Source organism: Tamandua tetradactyla, chromosome 14, assembly GCF_023851605.1.
Source record: "Tamandua tetradactyla isolate mTamTet1 chromosome 14, mTamTet1.pri, whole genome shotgun sequence".
NCBI lineage: Eukaryota > Metazoa > Chordata > Mammalia > Pilosa > Myrmecophagidae > Tamandua > Tamandua tetradactyla.
In genome coordinates, this window is record NC_135340.1 from 61,996,525 (window position 1) to 62,016,734 (window position 20,210).

At 39.7% G+C, this 20,210-nt stretch overlaps 1 protein-coding gene across 12 annotated transcripts in view; it reads left to right on the forward strand.

The window, feature by feature from the left end:
- SEMA6D (semaphorin 6D) overlaps positions 1-20,210 on the forward strand; it is a 52,906-nt gene that overhangs the window by 28,769 nt on the left and 3,927 nt on the right. For 3 of the 12 annotated variants that reach the window (XM_077127780.1, XM_077127779.1, XM_077127781.1), the window contains 17 exons: positions 9,177-9,338; positions 9,733-9,844; positions 10,452-10,512; positions 10,631-10,693; positions 10,795-10,896; positions 11,128-11,218; positions 11,660-11,779; positions 12,469-12,557; positions 13,722-13,939; positions 14,039-14,170; positions 14,484-14,639; positions 14,738-14,911; positions 15,756-15,896; positions 16,001-16,078; positions 16,453-16,553; positions 16,924-16,980; positions 18,528-18,695. In XM_077127780.1, the coding sequence (XP_076983895.1) occupies positions 9,230-9,338; positions 9,733-9,844; positions 10,452-10,512; positions 10,631-10,693; positions 10,795-10,896; positions 11,128-11,218; positions 11,660-11,779; positions 12,469-12,557; positions 13,722-13,939; positions 14,039-14,170; positions 14,484-14,639; positions 14,738-14,911; positions 15,756-15,896; positions 16,001-16,078; positions 16,453-16,553; positions 16,924-16,980; positions 18,528-18,695 (1,972 nt within the window). In that variant the 5' untranslated portion in view covers positions 9,177-9,229. Of the gene's footprint in view, positions 1-9,176; positions 9,339-9,732; positions 9,845-10,451; positions 10,513-10,630; positions 10,694-10,794; positions 10,897-11,127; positions 11,219-11,659; positions 11,780-12,468; positions 12,558-13,721; positions 13,940-14,038; positions 14,171-14,483; positions 14,640-14,737; positions 14,916-15,755; positions 15,897-16,000; positions 16,079-16,452; positions 16,554-16,923; positions 16,981-18,527; positions 18,696-20,210 lie in introns of those variants that run through there. The other 9 variants (XM_077127782.1, XM_077127783.1, XM_077127786.1 and 6 more) reach the window with 9 other exon arrangements.

Consider the following 20,210-nt stretch of genomic DNA (forward strand, 5'->3'; position numbering starts at 1 on the left):
TGTGCTTTACATAGATTATTTCATTGAATCATTATAGTATTGGTAATATTATTATCCTTATTATAGGTGGGAAAACTTGAGACTTTGAAAGGTTACACCTGACTTCTAAGTGTTGACTCACGGATTGGAACACAGGTACTCTAAGCTGACAGCCTGTGCTCTGTAAGGAATTTAGGAGAACAAGAAAAAGCCAAGGTAAATTATCTTAAGTTCAGTTTTAGACCATCTGAATTTAAATTGCCCATATTTTATTGAGGTCCAAATATCTAGCAGAGAATTGGACAGATGGACCTGGAGCAGGGAATGTGGTCCATGCTAGAGATGTGGAATTGGGATTCATCAGTGATAGTAATAGCTGTGGTAGTGAAGAATGTAGGCGTAATGTAGGTGACTTGCCAAAGACCCAGAATTTAACCAGGAAGAACTGCATCTAAGGAGAAGGAATTTGGGAAGGTAGCTGAAAGGAATAGTTACAGCTGTGGGCAGATAACAATGAAGGCCATAGGGGGAGTTTCAAGATCTGACTGAATGACCAACATGTCCTAATGCTGCAAAGAAATGAAGATTGAAAGTGAGGATTGTATTGGATTTGGCAGTTTGGTGGTTGATAAGCAGGAGTTGAAGCTAGGTTAAAGACTGAAGTGTGTTAAAATGTAATGAAAAGTGAGAAAACGGAGACAATCGGCTCAGAATTCTCTTCAGAGAAGTTTGGACAGAGAAGGGTATAAGAAAGAGGGAGATAACAGAGTATAACAGTATCAGGGGAAATATTATTTGTTTATGATGGGAGGGACTTGAGATGTTTGTACGTTAAGGGGCAAGAACCTGTGGAGCAGTGGAGATGAAGGACATTTATCTGAATAGTTTGGGGAAGTGGGACTCTTTCCTCCAACACTCAAAAGGAGGTCATGGGCTATGAGAAGGAAAAGGGTGCTTACACTTCCAATTTATACCACTCTATTTTATTATGAGAAGAAATTTAGGCCGAAGAAGTGGTGACTTATCTCTGGCCACACAGCAAGTATAACCAGAACTCCTCGTCTCTTCTGCTGCTGCCAGTGTCAGGGAGAAGAATCCCTGCCATGTTCTTCATGGGACTGAGCCCCTGGTCTTCCAGAGTGGCCCTTTCCTGCTCTTTCAGAATGTATATCTTACCAGACCCTGATGTGTCAGCAGGGCTTCAGCTCTGTAGAGAGAGGGTGAGTCAAAGAGCTGCTTTGTCATTTCCTCAACATAACATGGGTGGTATTTCTGGTGGTTAATTATAAATTGCCAATTATATAACTGAGCTAGAATGCATCTTCTCACCTAGGCACCCAAAGGAGGAAGGGTTTCAGAGCCAGGGTCCTTTCAGCTGCTTCTCCGCAGCCCACAGTAGGAGAGGATATATTTGTTCATACAAGTCACATAGTCCTCAAATATCCCTTGCCATAACCTGTATACAAAAGAGCATGGAGGGGAAGCAACAGTAGAAATGCCTTAAATGGAAAGAGCTGGTTTCCCCAAGAGACCCCATCAGTCAAAAGTGACTGGGTGAGCCCAGGAGGAAGTGCCTGCCTGCACTGCTCAGAACAGCCCAGACCACGCTGCCCCAACTCTGCCTAGTGATCTCTGAAACTTATGTGCATGGTTCATTCTCCTTTCTTCTCGCCTGCTCTTGAAAGCTTAAAAGAAGGCTCCCAATTCACTTTATGTTGCTTCTCATACTCCAAAGGTTATACTGTCGGCCAAATTGTCATACCATTCAGATTAAATATGATGACGATCACTGATTAGAATCCTCCGCCTTTCACAGAGCACACCAACTAGAACTTAGACGCATAAATGTTACATAAGCTTAAACCAATATCTGGCTCCAAGGGGTAGCCATCAACTTACTTTTCTTTGTCCTCATTCAATCTATCCATTGCTTCCTTGTTGCTTCCTTGTCAGGTGGTCGCACCTATAACTCAGGGGCCTTCGTTCTCATAGACTACAATGAGAATAGTGCCTCCTGGAATTTCATAAGCTGCAAGGTGAACTGTGCCTCCTATGTTGCTGTTCTGGTTCCACCCCCTCTTCTCTCCTTTAGTTCACAACTCTTTGAGAATAGAACCCAGGGTTCCCATCTTCCTGGGGCTGCTTCCCTCTGTTGTTTTGTTGTTTGTTTGTTTAGCAGTATTATATAAATCTAAATTAGACTAGAGTCCAAAATGCTGATCATGCCTTGAGAGATTCATCAGGACTGGCAGTTGTTCATTCACAGCTTATTCATCATTGTCTCAAGTATTGACAACTAAATGTGAGGCATACTTATCATGAAGAACTGAGGAGAGGCTTCCTCAAAATTAGGAGAACCTGACTAGGTCAAGGTTGAGAGTCACTGAGGGCCATCGGGAGAGAAATCAGGACCAAATGCTTGGTTGTAGTAGGTTGCATGGCACATCCCCAGGATCAGAAACAGTGCCAAGGTAATGAAAGCACAAATACAGGGAAAGAAAGACTCAAAATGAGACTGCAGAGACAGGACTTGGAACATGAGAAGCTTTAAGGCCACATTAAGGATGTGGATTTTTTCCCAAAGTGACAGGAAGTTACAGAATGATTTTGAGATTACATGACCAGGTTTATAATCTGAAGAGATAATTATTGTGGAAGTGTGAAAATGAATAGGAGACAAACAAAAGGCAGACAGAGAAGTAGGTCAAAAGTTAGAATAATGTTGTATAAGGCAAGGCAAGAAAAGACAGGTTTTAAAAAGCTGTGAACACTTAAATGTCTAAAGCTACTAAGCAATCAAATAAAATGAGAACTAGAAAATGGCTTTTGCATTTAGTTACTTGGGAATCAGTGTCTTTACTGAGAGGCATGATAGAGACAGGAGCAAGAACAGAGTATGTTGGCGAATGAGTGGGAGGTAAAGAAATGGAGACTAATAATTTTTTTTTTAATTTTCTTCAATGTCTTTTAATGGAAGTAAAATGATAGGTGATGGCTAGAGGAAGAGGTGAGGTCATGGGAGCTTCTTACTTTTTTAAATTAGAAATTTGCTTAAATCTGCTCAAGCAAATTTAAATAATCATGGCCAGTATTTAGCTGACAAAAAGACCAAGTGATTGGATTTAAAGCACATGGAGAAGATTTGGGTTGAGTGAACTCCTCCAGGAAAGAAAGAAGAAAAATTGGATGAAATTGTAGGTAAATTGATGGACTTAGTTATGGGAATGAAGGGGCATTGAGAAAGTTCCTGGTATATGGCTTTTATTTTGTATCTGAAGTAGCAAAGACAATGAACTATAGGGTAAAAAGAAAGAATGGATTAAAGTGTAGAGGAAAAGCAGATCAAGCCTGCAGATCAAGCAGGCTTTAAGAGGGTGGGAAAGGTTTAAACATTGATTTGAGGAGTGTGCAAACAAACTGAACACAGAATATAGGATTGCTATGGAGTCTTATAGCGCTATTTGTAGTTGGTGATAAAGAATTCTGTTACATTAGTACCAAATTGCTGTGAGTCTGGTTGTCATCATTAGTGCACAGCTGCTCTGGGGCAAGTGCTGACGGGGAATGGCTGGGTTCATCCAAAGGAAGGACTTTGCCAGAAAGCCTGAAAAGGAGACAAAGGACAAGGGAGTCTGCCTCATAGGGAATATATTTAAATGATTTACTTTTATGTCGAAGATCAGTGATGTATGTCAATAATGGGGAAGGCTCATGAATTAGAAGAAAAGAAAGCAAATAGTGGACTGAAGGTGCTGATAAGAATGAAGACCAGTCATGGTTAAGGTGGTCGGTCAAGCAAGCTGGAAGGACAGAAGAATCTGATCAGAGCACATGGCACCTGACTTTTTGAGGTGAAGAAGTTAATGGCTAATGACAAGACCCGTGGTGAGATGATGGGCTGGAGCTGCTTAAGTCTTTGAGAGGCTAGAGAAAGTGACTGGAAAGTCAATATATAAAAGAGAGGAGGAGGAGCAGAACTTCAAATAAGCATGGATATTTATTTATTTATTATTTATAAAAGCATGGGGGTCCAAGATCTGGAAGAGTCACTGGTGGGCTAGGAGGAAACATCTGCACTTTCAGATTTGAGGTAGATGGAGTATGAGACTCTAAACAGCTCCTCCTTGAGAAGTGGCATCTCCAGAAAGAAGAAAGCCATTATAATATTAAGATGGTATCATTCTGGTTCTTTGAGCTGGGGATAAACTAGGTCTGCTCTAGTCTGTATTCTAATTTCCATTGAACCAATATAACTTTCAGGGAGATAATATGTATGAGTTTTTCTGTCTGTTATTTATTAATTTCAAATTTGGACACTATTCTATAACCTTCCCACATAGATTCTCCCGCCCAAAGAATTTCCTTTCAGTATTTCTTTTACTTTGGGTCTGCTAACAACAAATCTGTCAGTGTTTGTCAAAAATGTCTTCATTTTGCTTTCACTTTTGGAGAATATTTTCACTGGCTATGAATTCTAGGCTAGTCATTTATTTTCTTTCAATGTTTAAAAATTGTCATTTTGTGGTCTTCTGACTTCCATTGTTTCTGTTGATAAGTAAATTATTAGTCTTATTGCACCTTTGAAGACTGTCTTTCTTCATGCTTTTAGCATTATTTTAATTTGCTTTTGTTTTCTTCTATTAGATTTTGATGTGTCTAAACGCCTTTTCTTTTTATTTAGAAGTTAAGTACTTAGAACTTCTTGAATATGTGACTTATGTTCTTTTATCAATTATTAAAAAAAGTATTGGGCTATTAACTTCTCAAACATTGCTTTTATCAATTTCACTCTCTTTCTTCACTCTCATGACCTCTGATTTCACATATTAATTCTTTTGACCAGCTACTATGTGTCCCTTCCTCTCTTTTCTGTATTTTCCAAACTTTTTGCTATCTATTTTTCAGTCTGGTCATTTCTGTAAGCCCATATTCCAGTTCACTAGTCTTCTCTTCAGGTGTCTTCAATATGCTACTAAATACACCTGTTAAGAACCTTTAGTTACTGTATTTTTCATATGTTGCTTTGTTTATGTGTTTGTTTTTTATTTTCATTCTCTGTGAAATTCTCCATCTTATCTTTATTTTTTGGACAAAATAAACAGTTAATTTAAAGATATATATCTTGTAACTCTAATATCTGGATCACCTATGAGTCTATTTCTATTGCCTGTTTTTTGTTCTCTTGGTCTTATTCCTTAGAACATCTAATGATTTCTCTGCGTGTTGGGGATTGTATGTAATCTGCTGTAGTATCTCTGGATAATGTTCATTTCCCCTAGAGAGGATTCACCTTTTCTAGCAAGCAAAGAATATTACATCTATCCCATAAGGACTGAACTTAGGAGTCCAGGTTGAGTCTTTGTAAGGTTTTGTTTATCTCATGTTTGCCTCCTTTTCTAGTGAATAGCCTTTTAGAGGTCCAAATGAGAGTCTTTGGATATTTACTGAGACTCTTTGCTGCTTGTTGAGTCCTAAACATAAGACTGCTAAAAACATGGCTTTTCTTTATAGCTGCATTCTCATTTTCACATAGCATAAAAAATTAGCAAAATGTGTAAAGGGAAAATCAAGTGCTGAGAGTGGACTTCTTTCTTTGTACCACTCTTTTCTCTAGGATCTTGACACTCAAGGCCTGGCTTGAGTGGCAATTACTGATCTGCTTTTTAACAGCTTTTTAAAATTATATTTAGGCTTTAACATCAAGCATCTATGGGAGAAGATTATGCCTTATACAAAAATTGACAAAATAAACTTATTTATTTATCCCTCTTCTCTGCCTTAAAGAAATAACTTCATATAGGTATACTCTTTACTGTAAATTTAAATGTGGAAAAGTATTTCCTCCTCACCCTAGAGGCATCCCTTCTATGAAACTTTACCTTGTCCTCTAAAAATACTAGGTAGAACTTCAGGATATATGAAGGCTTGCATTGGTTTGTTTACACCCTATCTATCATTGTTATGATGCCATATATGAACAGTTTTGCAGTTAGTTGTACAAGGTAAAAGAGTTAACATTACTTCTTTGAGTATTTTTCCTATGATGTAATGATAACAGTGATGATAATATCATTTCAATTTACTAGAGATTCACTATGTACCAGATATTGTACAGAATTATAGAATTTCATTTAATCATCATAAGAGTTTATGGGTTAGTAATGATAATTATTCCCATTTTACAGTTGTAGAAACTAAGATTTAAATGGGTTAAAATCAACTTTAACAAGGTCACAGAGCTATAAAGTAAATGGCACAAGCAAGTTTGGACCAATATTTTCCTAATTCCAGGATCCACATTCTTTATTAATGTGTTGTCCTGCCTTCTGGCTTATCCTCATTCAACATAACTAGTTTCATTATGTAACTGAGCTGTGGAATTCTGAGATACTTCCTTAAAGAGGGTAAGAGCCAAGTAGTTCAAAGGAACTACATGAATAAATCTCCATCCTGCTACATTACCCTCAGATATTTCCAGATTCTTCCTTCCCCCTCCCAGCCTCATTCCTGATATGTATAACATTAAACATAACGTTTGTGATTTCTATGCAAGTCTGAAAGAAGTTGTGTGTGTTTTTTTTTTAATTTAGTAAACCTTGTGCAGCAACAGGAAGTAGCTAGTGATGGAACTTTATTTTTGGACAGTTACATTGGTGGGGGTAGAGGTGGAGGGAGAAGTTGTTTTCTGCAGTGTCATGTCAGGTGAATGTGTTACAGGAAATGATCGCTCAGCTGGCAGCTTGGTGCTTGCCAGTGAGTCAGCAGTGATTCCATCCTCAGCCTCGATGCCAGGGTTACAGCTGTGAGAGACACCCTTCCCTGTGAAAGCCCCTCCCAGTCACTCTCTAAGGCATCAAGTCTTTGCCTGCGTGTTGCAAACCATTCAGTTACCTGTCCTCGGTAAAGAGTGATTCCCAGAACTATCTTGTCCCTGTGTTCCACTCAGATATTTCTACATTTCTTTAAGATTGATGGACTTGTCTGATTTTTTACTAATACCCAGCAAGAAGATCCAGTGACTTTCCATCTAGAAGTTGGTGTCGGAGCAAAATTTAGTTCTTAGGGCAGCATTTAATGCTTTTATACTGTTTCAGCTTTCTGGGATCCTTATAAATGGCAATATAAGTGAAAAAAGAAGATGAAATGATGTGGTCTGAGGAGAAGTGGTCCTCTGTGACAACGATTTAAAACATATACATGTGGCAAAAATACTGGAACAAAATCATCATGGTTGTTGGGTTAAAATGGCAGGATTATTGATGATTGTTTCACCTTATTTTCAAGATTTGGTAAATAGGCTCAAATTGAAAAATTATTCCAAATATAGTATCGGATTATATCAAAATAACCATCTATTTTTTTTTAATTGACCAAACACACTTATCCTAGCAGTTCTTATTCTTAGATCCTACTCAAGACTCTTAAAGTCAAATGGGTCATACCCAGACTTCTGTAGTAGGAAATGGGTGAGGAAGACTAACTTTGTTCATAGTCTGCTATGTGCCAAGAATTCAGTTCTTCAGCCTCCAGGAAAGGTGGTATTATGTACATATTACAAATAAAGAAACTAATGCCCAGAGACCTCTCCCAGGCCCTTCAGATGGTAAGTGGTAGAGAGCAATCCAAGCTCAAGTCAGACTGACTCTAAAGTCTGCCTTCTTTCAACTTGAGTAAAACATATCTGCCTCAGATCCTACTTTCTAGGCCATTGCATATTGACTTACTATTAGATTAATCATCTCTTAAGAAAAATCTTATTGCAAGATTATCTCCTTGCAAAACTAGTACTCTAAAATTTACATGTACTTGGCTTCACCTTTAGTTACAAAGAGAAGCATTAAGTGCATTGCATAGACTGCAAGTGTATATTCCTGTATGTTGGGCATTAAATAGAAAAAGAAGCACAGTAAGCACCTGGTTGAGTTTGGAACCCTTACAGTTTCACAGACATCCTTCCCTTTGGCTCAGCAGTGCCCTAATTCGTTTTTTAAATAAATTAATAACATATAAAGATCTTAAAAATAATTTAGGCCATTATTGTATAAGTAATGTTGTGTTCTTTATGTTTGTATAGCTTTATTGAAGAATAATTGACATACAATAAACTGCCTATATATATATATATATATATGTGCAATTTGATAAAGATTTAACTTTTCATACCTGTGAAACCATCACATCAATAAAAGTAATGTTTCCAAAAACAAATTTTTGGGAAAACCATGTTTTGAAGAAAAAAAAAGTCATTTAATTTCTCCATCTAATTTGATGAAAAAGAGCCTGGACACAAGGAATTCAGGTGATATGAGTCTGGACTCCAATCTTGTCCTAACAAGCACCATGAAATTTAGCCAGTCCCATCATTTTTCTGGACCTGAGTTTTCTGTCTGAAAAATGAGGGGTTTGGACTAGATGATCCCTAAGGCCCCTTATAGTTCAATAAAACTAAGAAGACCTGCCTACTTAGTGTATTGGTTTGTTTCCAAATGGTTTTATGAAAAATTTAGACTTCCCCAGTGGCCTGGTGTCAGCTGTGCTGTTTCATCCCTGCCTTGCTTTGCCGTCATCATGAAATCATTTTACTTCTTTTGATTCCCTTTCACCCTGATTCAGTATCATTCATATCATTGCTTCCATGTTGGTATTACAAAGCTTAAGGAACTACTCTACTAAGAATTTAGTACTAAGGCTGGGATTTTGCTGTGAATATGGCAACACCTCAAGTAAAAAGCTGATTGGGGTGACAAGGGTCATTAGCTCTCTGGATACTTGGTCTGCAGCTTGGCAGTTTTGTGAGAAGGGTAGCAGGGACTAGCTGTGCCGGGTGCATTTCAGGACTGGGGGAAGGGAAAAAGATTGGTCCTTAATTAAAATTCTAATCCCAACTTTACCCATCATCTGGCCAAGTCAGCAGCCAGCACGTGGTTCTGGTGACTGTGCTGTGACGGCATACATAGTTACCTTAGAAAACACTTGCAGATTTACCTAAAAATTCAATATGCTCACCAGATGTTTTGATCAAGCCTGGTGCACTGCCATCTTTTGCCTATGTTTTCTGAGATATCTCATCTCCTACTGCCAGAGTTCCTGGTGGGAGTGTGGATTTAGAGGGAGCTGGTGGTGCATACTGAGCTGACTGTAAATGAGAAAACAGTTTTATCACAGCAGAGGGTCTTCCCAAACTCTCTGTTTTCCAGGTAGCTAACTGAGATTCTTAGGAGGGGCTACTCTGACTTCATCTTGGCCCACCATGAGGTTCTGCCTGCTTTGTGTCTACATGCTGCTCCTGATGGTTTCCCAGTTGAGGGCGGTCAGCTTTCCTGAAGATGATGAGCCCCTTAATACTGTTGACTATCACTGTGAGTAATACAAAGGATGCTGCCCCTTTCCAAGAGGGAATCTCCTTTGGTTTTGATTTTCTGAGCAAGAGTAAAAGAAAGGGAGAGAAAGAGATTTGTAGGTGTCTTAAAAACAGTTTGCACATTAATTTATACATCATGTGTTTGGAGAAAATGGGACAGTTCTGTTGGGTGCTTTTCTAAAGCAACTCATATGTAGGCTATGTATTTTCAGTTAAAAGGGAAGAGACTGCTTGCTAATATTCACTGCCTTTTATTCCTTTATATTCAATTCCCTAGGAGAGGAATTTAGTTAAAACCCTCCTACAACTAGTATATACAGCTAATCAATGCCGTACATTGACCCTTCAGCTCCATAATCCTGACTGATGGTTTAGCCCATTTTTACTTGCAGATTCAAGGCAATATCCAGTTTTTAAAGGACGCCCTTCGGGCAATGAATCGCAGCACAGGCTGGACTTTCAGCTGATGTTGAAAATTCGAGACACACTTTATATTGCTGGCAGGTAATTTTCCTCTCGTTGGTTTATTAGATTAAAATGCTTTTCTCTTGTGGTGCTTGCATTAATGTATCTAGTTCATGGAAAACTAATATGTGATTGTGATCAAATATTGCAAGTAGCCAAAAATATTCAAGGAGAAGTGTCAGTGTTGTGTACCAGGAATAAAATACAGGGCTAAAGCCTTCAGTGGTACTATTTTATTACTACCATCAAGAAATCATACACCATTTTTTTCCCTAAAATAGCAAGGAGAAAAATCTCTCTTTATTCTTTTTAAATGTAGAATTATTCAAGTAAATATTGTAGGTATATCTATGCTAATACCAAGTAGCAGCTTGAACCATTCTTGGAGTGCAGAGCTTTCTTTGCTCCCTAACTGTATGGTTATATAGTTATATAAATATATATATAGTTATATAAATATATATATATTTACTGATATATAAAAACAGCTCACAAATGGAAAAGTGTCCTTTATTGCCTTTCATCGAAACAGAGAAAATCCAGAAGTTCCCAAAACATAATAAAGGCAGATCTGTAAAAAGAAAGTAGGAAGCAGCTTAACATTTTTATGCATTCACATGATATGGCTTATGCTTTATTCCAACAGGGATCAAGTTTATACAGTAAATTTAAATGAAATCCCCAAAACAGAAGTGATACCAAGCAAGGTGAGTAACTCTAGTTGGCAAATTTATCTGTATTCCCTCAAAACATAAATAATGTCCCCTTCCCCTCCAAAACCGTCGCAGTTTAAAATTGGACTCTGGGTTTGTTCGATTAATACAGAAACTGACATGGCGGTCAAGACAACAAGATCGAGAAAACTGTGCCATGAAAGGAAAACATAAAGTAAGTTAGACAAGTGCCTGCCAGATTTCATCTTTTTTCTGGTCTTCATCCGAGAGTCCTCTACGAGATGGCTAATGTTAATGTAATTATTACTTTTTTAGGATGAATGCCACAACTTCATTAAAGTATTTGTCCCAAGAAATGATGAGATGGTTTTTGTTTGTGGTACCAATGCATTTAATCCCATGTGTAGATACTACAGGGTAAGTATATTTTATATGATGTGCCTTTTTAATAACCAGTTTCCTTCCTGAACTGCTAAACAATTAGAGTTGAATCCTTTCTACTATAACCCAGTTATTTGTTTTCTCTCTGATGCAATGGAGGAATAAAGAGAATTTTTCAAATAGAATTTCAATGCAAATAAAGCAGTATTGCCTTCAAACAGGTACATTGCGCAGCTATGACACCAGCTATTTATTTTTCTTTTGTAGTTAAATACCTTGGAGTATGATGGGGAAGAAATTAGTGGCCTGGCAAGATGCCCCTTTGATGCCAGACAAACCAATGTTGCCCTCTTCGCTGGTAAGCCCCTTTAGTGTAGTGGATGTCAACGATTAATGACACTGAAGATGCAAAAGGAATTTAAAGGAAAATACAGCTCTTAACTTGGATAGCCACCTTGATATGTTTCAAAGACTAAAATCTAGGACCAGATTTCCAGGACAGAATTTAAAATGAAGTAATTTCAGAGTACTTTTTAAGCATCCTGACACTTCACTCTGTTGTGAACCAGCTTGGTAACCCTGGGCAAGATGCTTAACTTTTTTGGTGCCTAGATTCCTCCTTTGTAAAATTAGGTGATACCAAGGGTGGGTCCGTCACAGGTCGGTTATGAGATCAGCTATAGATTAATTTGTATATGCAGCGATAACACCAACGAAAATACTCCAAAGGGTATGACACACTGTAGAGGATCATGGGATAATCACAGTTATTTTACCAAAATTATAACTTTGGTTTCAGATGGGAAGCTGTATTCTGCTACGGTGGCTGACTTCTTGGCCAGTGATGCTGTTATTTATCGAAGCATGGGCGATGGATCTGCCCTTCGCACAATAAAATATGATTCCAAATGGATAAAAGGTAACTTTGAAGAGCAGTGGTGTGGGATGGCCAAGAATAGTGAAACAGGAGCTAGAGGCCTCAGGAGAGTCTGTACATGATATTATATTGTTTATTTAGAACAATTGCAAGCTTCTTGGGTGTTGCCCCCTAAATGGGAGCATTGCTGGGGAATGAGGAGATTGGTATTCATAGCTGGAGAGTAGTTTCATCCAGGATTTTTTTTCATGGATAACCTCAAGGGAAGAGCTCTCTGTGTGCCAATTTGCCTAGCTCTAAATGCATGTACTAACCCTCGTTTGCTCCCATCTACCTATCTTTGAAAGTAGACAACAGTGAGAATCAATTTGCCCATATCTGCAGAGTCATTTTGTTCTGTGGAGTCTAACAATCAAGATTTTTCAATTCTCAGTATAAGAGGTTGTCTTCCCTAGTTAAATAGGTTAATGAATAAATCTGTTGAAACAAAGACCTTTGCTATAGTTCAGTTCCCTGTAGGCCTTTTTACAGTCCATTACCTGACATTAAAGACTATGGTCCCCAAAGCCTGAACACACCCATAATGGGACTTCTCAAAGTCGTTGGCATATCAGAGTTCTCACTGGCTCGAATGTAACTCTGTGACATCTGTCAGTCATGCCTAGCAGTTAGGGCCTTAAGTTAATTGAATTATCCTTTAGGAACCAGTTTGTTTTCCATTTTTCTTTCAGAACCACATTTTCTTCATGCCATTGAGTATGGAAACTATGTCTATTTCTTCTTTCGAGAAATTGCCGTAGAACATAATAATTTAGGCAAGGCAAGTATATACATTGGACTTGTATTGTATGGCACTGCATGGAATGGAGACCAGTGTGGTAGAGTTATTGGCACCTTCTTGGCGTGTTCTCCAGCAGTAAATTCAATGTACGCAGGGACCAAGTGCAGAGAGTAACTGCCGGGAAAGGCCTGAACAGGAGTCAGAATGGATACAGCAGGCTTGGAGCTGGAGAAGCTTTCATTTTTCTCTCACATCAGAATGTTCTGCAGTCACTCTTGAGCTATGGATGCTTCTTTAACTCTTTAGAAATTCATTGATACTCTATTCTTTCTCAGTGTCAAAAAGCAGGATGGCAGGTAGGGGACCTGCTTAGTTTTGAGTGCTTCAGTAAAAGCCTATGTAATTTTAAAGTATCGCAACCCTTTCTATGTCAATTTTTTTTTATTGATTATTTATTTTATCCTCTTATTATATTATTGACCTAGACTGATTAACCAGTTTTTTTACATGGGCAGGCACCGGGAACCAAACCCGGGTCCTTGGGCATGGCAGGCAAGCACTCTTACCTGCTGAGCCACCATGGCCCTCTATGTCAATTTTAAGGACAGCACACTTCATTAACACTCTGAGAAGCAAAGTTGGACACAAGGTGCAGGAATGGTTTTCATTCAGCAAGGCAGTAAGATAGCTCACTTCTGTAGAGCTTTTTGGCAGAACAGGAAACTGGTCCTTTTTTCCTCATGGAGAGAAGGCTGGGACCAGATTGTTTTTTTTTTTTTTACATGGGCAGGCACCAGGAATCGAACCCGGGTCCTCTGGCATGGCAGGCGCGCGTTCTTGCCAGCTGAGCCACCATGGCCCACCCAGACCAGATTCTTTTGAACAAGCTTTATCTTTAGCATTCTTTTTCTTTATTTTTGTATGCTGTATGGTGGGGTGGTCACATTTTATTCTTCTTCCATGTGAGTATCCCATTATTGTGGCACTATTTGTTGCATTTGGGGAGGGGAGGATCGGGGCAGGGGAAAGTGCATGGACTGGGAATTGAACCCAGGTCTCCAGCATGGCAGGCGAGAATTCTACCACTGAACTACCCTTGTATCCCTATCTTTAGCATTTTATGTCTTTCCCTTAAATAGCAGGGTTTTTTTGTTTCCATTCCCCTTCCACGCTCTTAGCTCTTATCTTCTGTGTCTTGGGCAGGCCGTATATTCCCGCGTGGCCCGCATATGTAAAAACGACATGGGTGGCTCCCAGCGGGTCCTAGAGAAACACTGGACTTCGTTTCTAAAGGCTCGGCTGAACTGTTCTGTCCCCGGAGATTCGTTTTTCTACTTTGATGTTCTGCAGGCTATTACAGACCTAATCCAAATCAATGGCATCCCCACTGTGGTAGGGGTGTTCACCACACAGCTCAACAGGTGAGCACCCATCCCTCACAAGTCCGACGCTTGCTTGTTGGAACCAAGAGCAGGTCCATTGTCACTGGCCTCTTCCTGATGGTTTTTTCCTTTTTTCAGCATTCCTGGTTCTGCAGTCTGTGCATTTAGCATGGATGACATTGAAAAAGTATTCAAAGGACGGTTTAAAGAACAGAAAACTCCAGATTCGGTTTGGACAGCAGTCCCTGAGGACAAAGTACCAAAGCCAAGGTAAAGAATAACGGTGGGTGTTGTCGTTAACCCTTTGATCATTGGAAGCAGCCATCCTCAGAGAGCAGCTGGGCCAGCCCCCATGCCAGAGAAGCGTCCACCCACAGCATCTGTGGCAAAAAGCCAGTAAACGTAACCCTGTAACCTGCAACCCCGTGAGCGTGAATGTGGAAAACCCATCGAATTCAGGGAAATGGCATTGCCCCTTTGGTTTTGCGCTTGACCTCTTCTTTCAGAACGTGCACTTATTTATTACTTAGATACGAATGTGTTAAGAAAAAAACAAAACAAGCAGTTTCTGTTATGCTTTCAGGCCTGGCTGTTGTGCAAAACATGGCCTTGCTGAAGCTTATAAAACCTCCATTGACTTCCCTGATGAAACCCTGTCGTTCATCAAATCCCACCCCCTGATGGACTCTGCTGTCCCACCCATTGCTGATGAGCCCTGGTTCACAAAGACTCGGGTCAGGTAAGGTTAGATGGTGCGGGAAGCAGTGGCCCCCTCCCAATATTCGTACTCTTGTCCTGTCGCTCTCCTCCCCTGACTTGTCATGCCTCCTCCGGTAGGTACAGACTGACGGCCATCGCCGTGGACCGTTCTGCCGGACCCTACCAGAATTACACAGTCATCTTTGTTGGCTCTGAAGCTGGCGTGGTTCTGAAAGTTTTGGCAAAGATCAGTCCTTTCTCTTTGAATGAGAGCGTATTACTGGAAGAGATTGAAGCTTACAACCATGCAAAGTAGGTATATTTTACGGGAATGGTCTTCAGCAGTGCTCAAAAATTTCCTGTGTAGATTTCATCTGGTCATTTCCGTTCAGCCCTCTAAATTAGCAGTGGTTTAGCATATTAGGGTTTGGTTTTTTGTTTTTTGTTTTTTTCCTCACTGAAATAAATCCTGGCTTTGTTGTTTCCCTGAGCCCACTAGGGCAAGGAGGGTGAACAGTTGATGAGTCTAAAAATAATCCAGCCTTTGTTTTTCACCTGAGGAAAATGAGAACATTTTAGCAACACCCCTCTTACCTTGCAGATGTATTTCTGGATGCTATATTCTAGCAGTTGGTTCTATACACACACACAAACTCATGCACACAAAGAATACAGTTCTACTTAGGTGTTTTCTTCCAATCACTGCTTGAGAAAATTGTTTGGATCGTGGGAGTGGGGGATATAAAAACAAGAAATAGCTAGAGAAATGGAGCAAAAGGTCACTCAGGAGAGATAGATCCAAAAACATCTAGCATAGGAATGCATTTAAACATTTTCCTTTGCCTTCTCAGTAGCCCAGCATGGCCTTCACAAATGCATTTCCTTTAGATGATCAAAACACGAAAGCAATTTTTGAAACACCTTTGCCCAGTCTGAAATTCAACCAACCATGTACATAAATCACATAATTATGACTTCCCAAACTATTTACTTGCCTGGTTTGCCACCGATTATTCCTTACGACCTCCATCCCCACCCCTACCCCCCACCCCAGCTCTCTGTGATTGCAGAAACTAAATCACATTTGCCTTCTATAGTTAATATGCCTTTCTACTTACTAAACTTACGGCTTCAAAATGTACCCCCCACAAAATAGGTGCAGTGCTGAGAACGAGGAAGACAGAAGGGTCATCTCATTGCAGTTGGATAAAGATCACCATGCTTTATATGTGGCATTCTCCAGCTGTGTTATTCGAATCCCCCTCAGTCGCTGTGAGCGTTATGGATCATGTAAAAAGTAAGCTGATGTTTCTTTACTCACTCGGCCTCTTGCAGCATCTTGCAGCATCAAGACCTCCGAAGATGAGAAAATCCAAGTAACACTCTATTGGTTTTGTACAGGTCCTGCATTGCATCTCGTGACCCTTATTGTGGATGGTTAAGCCAGGGAGCCTGTGGCAGACTGACCCCAGGAACGCTGTAAGTATACGCCGTCACATTAGCAGCATGACAACTCTCCCCTGGGGTTTCTGGAAAAGTTCCAATCACTCTGTCCCTGTATTTTCTTCCTCTTCTTCTTCTTTCCCTCGGGGTCCCCACCGTGAGAGAGACAAAGCCCCAAACCTGGTGGTATGAGAAGGGAAGAAAGACAGAATAATACTTAAGGAAGAAGGATGGAGAGGGGGAAAAAATTCTTTTCTACTCTCTTGGACATTCTAGATACCAAACTTTTAACAGAAACACTAATTTTTGCAAGTGATGTTGACATGTCCCTTTTTTCTCTTTGTGCATTCCTCTTCTAATCAGCCTTTGTTCTTGGTTCTACTTTGGTTGTCATTTGTGTCCCTATGAAGGCTGCTAACAGAAGACTTCTTTGCTTTCCATAACCGCAGTGCTGGAGGATATGAACAAGACACTGAGCATGGCGACACGGCGCATCTGGGGGACTGCCACGGTAAGGAAGGCTCTTCCACTCCGCCGGGCTCTTCCTCTTGGCCACATTTGCACGTGACCATTATTTTACAATCAGCCTTTTTAATGACTCAGGACACATACCACCTAGCATTTAACTTAAACTTTGCAAAAGCTGAGCCGTTTGGTCATGGGGACACATTAGAGAAGGATCTTAACGTTTCTTTTTCTTTTTTTTTTTTCCTTCACCGTCGACGATTTCATAGGCAATCTAGACAAAGGTAGTCTAACCTGTAGGTTAGTCTTTTAATTTGTAGTCCTTTCTTTTGATTTTTTTAGTTCTTTGGAATTTATAAATTTTTGCTTTCTTTTGGTTACTTTCTACTGATTACTTGTTCCTTTAATTCTTTTAGAAATTTTGCCTACTTCAACTACACCAGATTACAAAATATTTGGCGGTCCAACATCTGGTTAGTTTTTTTTAATTTTTTTGAATTAACAACCTTTTCTTTCCTTCAGTTCAGCATTTTCAGCCCCTTCTTCCCTCCTTTTGCACAGTTTGGCAGTCCTTCATTTTTCTGCTTTGACTCATAATCCCACTGATGGTACCAAAAGACTTTTTCTTACTCAGCCCTTCACCCCTGTGTAGCATGTTAACAGTTCATCATTGACCGAGACACATCCTTTAAGAAATAGCGAATGGATTAACATAGACTGCATCCCAGCTGCACGCACGTCCACCCAGGCTTTTTACTTCCTCACGCCCTGCATTGTGAATGCGCCCTCTGCCCATCTGTATTTAATGGATGGCAGAATTTCATTATTTTCCCCTTCTCTCCTCACCTTTCCTAAGACCTAGTGAACAAATACGCATTTCCCAAAAATGTGTATTTACAAGTTGTAGAGGTTACTTGAATGGTTTGTGATGATCGTGGGACTCTTTGAATGTCGTGGTCTCAGTGGTGTGCAAAAGGCTTCAGTCCGATGAAGCTGGTTTCTGATGTATTAAGATGCTCGATGGGCTCCCCACGCCCCTGTCTCTCTGTCTGTATCTGCTTTGGCATCTTCACCTGTGCTGTTTGCACCCGTCTGAATCGGGGACGCTGAGGTTTTAGCCTAAAAGCGTATGCTTGCATTGAGGAAAGATCGACTTGACGAAAATCAACTGTAGACACACTGAAAGGTGAACTTAATCCTGGTCCTGGTGCTACTTCTAGAACTCATCAGTGGTTTCATTCCTCAGTGGGGAAGGGAGGAAAGGACGGCATATCTTATGTCTCAAAATATCTTTATGCAGCTCGTAAATGCCATTTATTTTGCATGAATTGCTGCTAACGCTTTGGAAGAAAGTTCCCCGGGCATTTTGGAGGGCACAGGAAAGCTCACTCCTTGCTTCAGTGCCTTACCATGGACGTAGGCTCTCAGTGGAGTGAAGAATTTACAAACGGACAGAAGGCACATAGTAAAGGAGGACAGCCTCTTAAGTACAGCAAGTTTCTGAGGTCCAAAAACAAGGTTTTCCAAAGACTTAACCAGGTATTTTCTGATGCCATTACATCACTACTACCCCAGTGAAGGAGACAGTTTTCTAACCGTCTATGAAAGTGCTTTCAAAAATACACACCAAAAGAAATGAAATGATGTTCTCTTACAAGAGGATGAGGAAACAGCAATTAATCCGGCTTGGGATTTGTAATTCCTTGTCCATGCACATCATTAATAACCATAAGGGCTTTCAAGTAAGGCCATTTTGAGTTTAATTTTGAAATCTGCTTGACATGTTTTATATGGTTGGTTTTTTACTTTTGTTATTCTTCCCTTGGAAGGCAGGGATCTGGTACAGTCTCCAAAGATGGGCTTTTGTGAAATCCTAGAAACACTTAAGTTTAAGTGAGATCCTAAGAGTCACTTAAACTTTACTTAAAAATGCAACAGGGCAGTTGCATTTTTTAGTAAAGACCTGTCAGAAAAATCTTGCGACACACCCATGTTAATAAAAATCTGTTTGCCATCACAGACGTGGAGGTATCTGCAGCTTCTGTTACCGCAATGGCAAGTATCCCAGAAATTACACCTAAAGTGATTGATTCCTGGAAACCTAAACTGACGAGCTCCCGGAAATTTGTAGTTCAAGATGACCCAAACACTTCTGATTTTACTGATCCTTTATCAGGTATCCTTAAGGGTAAGGCCTCACCAGGGACCTCAGCTTAAACTGAGTAGAAACCTGATTCCTGATCTCTGAGGCATATGTAGACTTAGGGTTCTCCAAGTTGGACCTCAGTGAAGTTGCTGTGGTCAGCTCAGCTTCACCGGCCGCAGTCACTCCGGTTGTCTGTGGTTATGGCTGAGGGCTTTCCTTAAAAAGATGAAAGAGGTGGAAGGTTGTTAAAGAAGCAGCCACTCAGACTATCTAATCTGGGTCGGTTTCTGTTTGAAGAGAGCTAAGAGTCTGTCGGATAGCAGAGATTTCCAAAGGTCTCCCCAGCAATGTCAGAAAAACTAAAGTCATTAATTACAAATATACGGATTAGTACCTAGTATCAGATATTTTGTCTTTTTTTTTTTTGCCTTCATTTAGCTTCAAATAAAAATGCAGTTTGAAAAGTATATGTGAGGTGCTAAGTGGCTTCAATGCCACAAGCAATACAACATAACAGAGTATTTGTCCATGACTATCATTTTCTCCCCATAATAGAAGCTGTTCTAAAATAGCTATCTGTTGAGTTAGCTCATTAGATATATTATTCTGGGGAAAAAAAAAATCTATTCCTTTGTGCTTACTAAACGGTGGCATCAGGTTTCCAATCAGTTTATATAGCTGTACATTATCATTTATGATTTACATCTGTTGATTTTGGGTTTCTGTGTCTTGGTTCTAAATACTTTTATAATCACTCTTCTTCCCCCACTTTGTTTTCTTTAGTAATAGCGATTTCTTCCTACTTTTCTTTCTTTGTTTTTCACAATGCCACTGAATCCCTAATCCTGAATATTGATTAGAAGCAACTAAAATTCCTAGGCCTTAGCACTAACCTAAAGCAACAGGGTCATCAAAATCACCCTGACCTGCCTTACTGGGATAGCTGTGCTGATTGCATGTAACAGACTTGGATACCTCTTGAACTAACATTTCTTTGGTTGACTGTTAGATGTCTGTGGTTGCGCTGAAAATTCTGATAATTACAAACTAACTCCCTATTCTTCTTCTAGGTCTAAGATAAATATTTCGCTAATATTTCAGGATAATTGAATGATATTGCATAACTAATGCATAGTATATTTCTTTAGAATGTCTGGGTTTCTTATATAGCAGGCAATTCAAGAGTGCATCACCTCAAGATGGAATAAAAACAATCAAAACAAAAATGAAAGCCTATATTTGTAGCTAACAATGCCCAAGTAGATGCTTTTAGTCCGTGGGCAAATTGTGCAGTGTTGTTTTTTTTTTTCCCATTTGAGTGAAGGTAGCATAATTGTATTGGTGTAACATATTTTATACCAGTTCATACATTTCCCTAATCCTCAGCTGCCCTTTATGACTGACTTATGAATGAGTAGAAAATCATGACACAAACCATGTCACTCATTTAAAATGGACTCTTTAGGAAGTAGACACTTTCTAACTCCAGTTTCTAGGTTGGAACTCTCAAAATTTCTACTGATACATAACAAAAGTTTAGAAAGATTGGGAAAAATG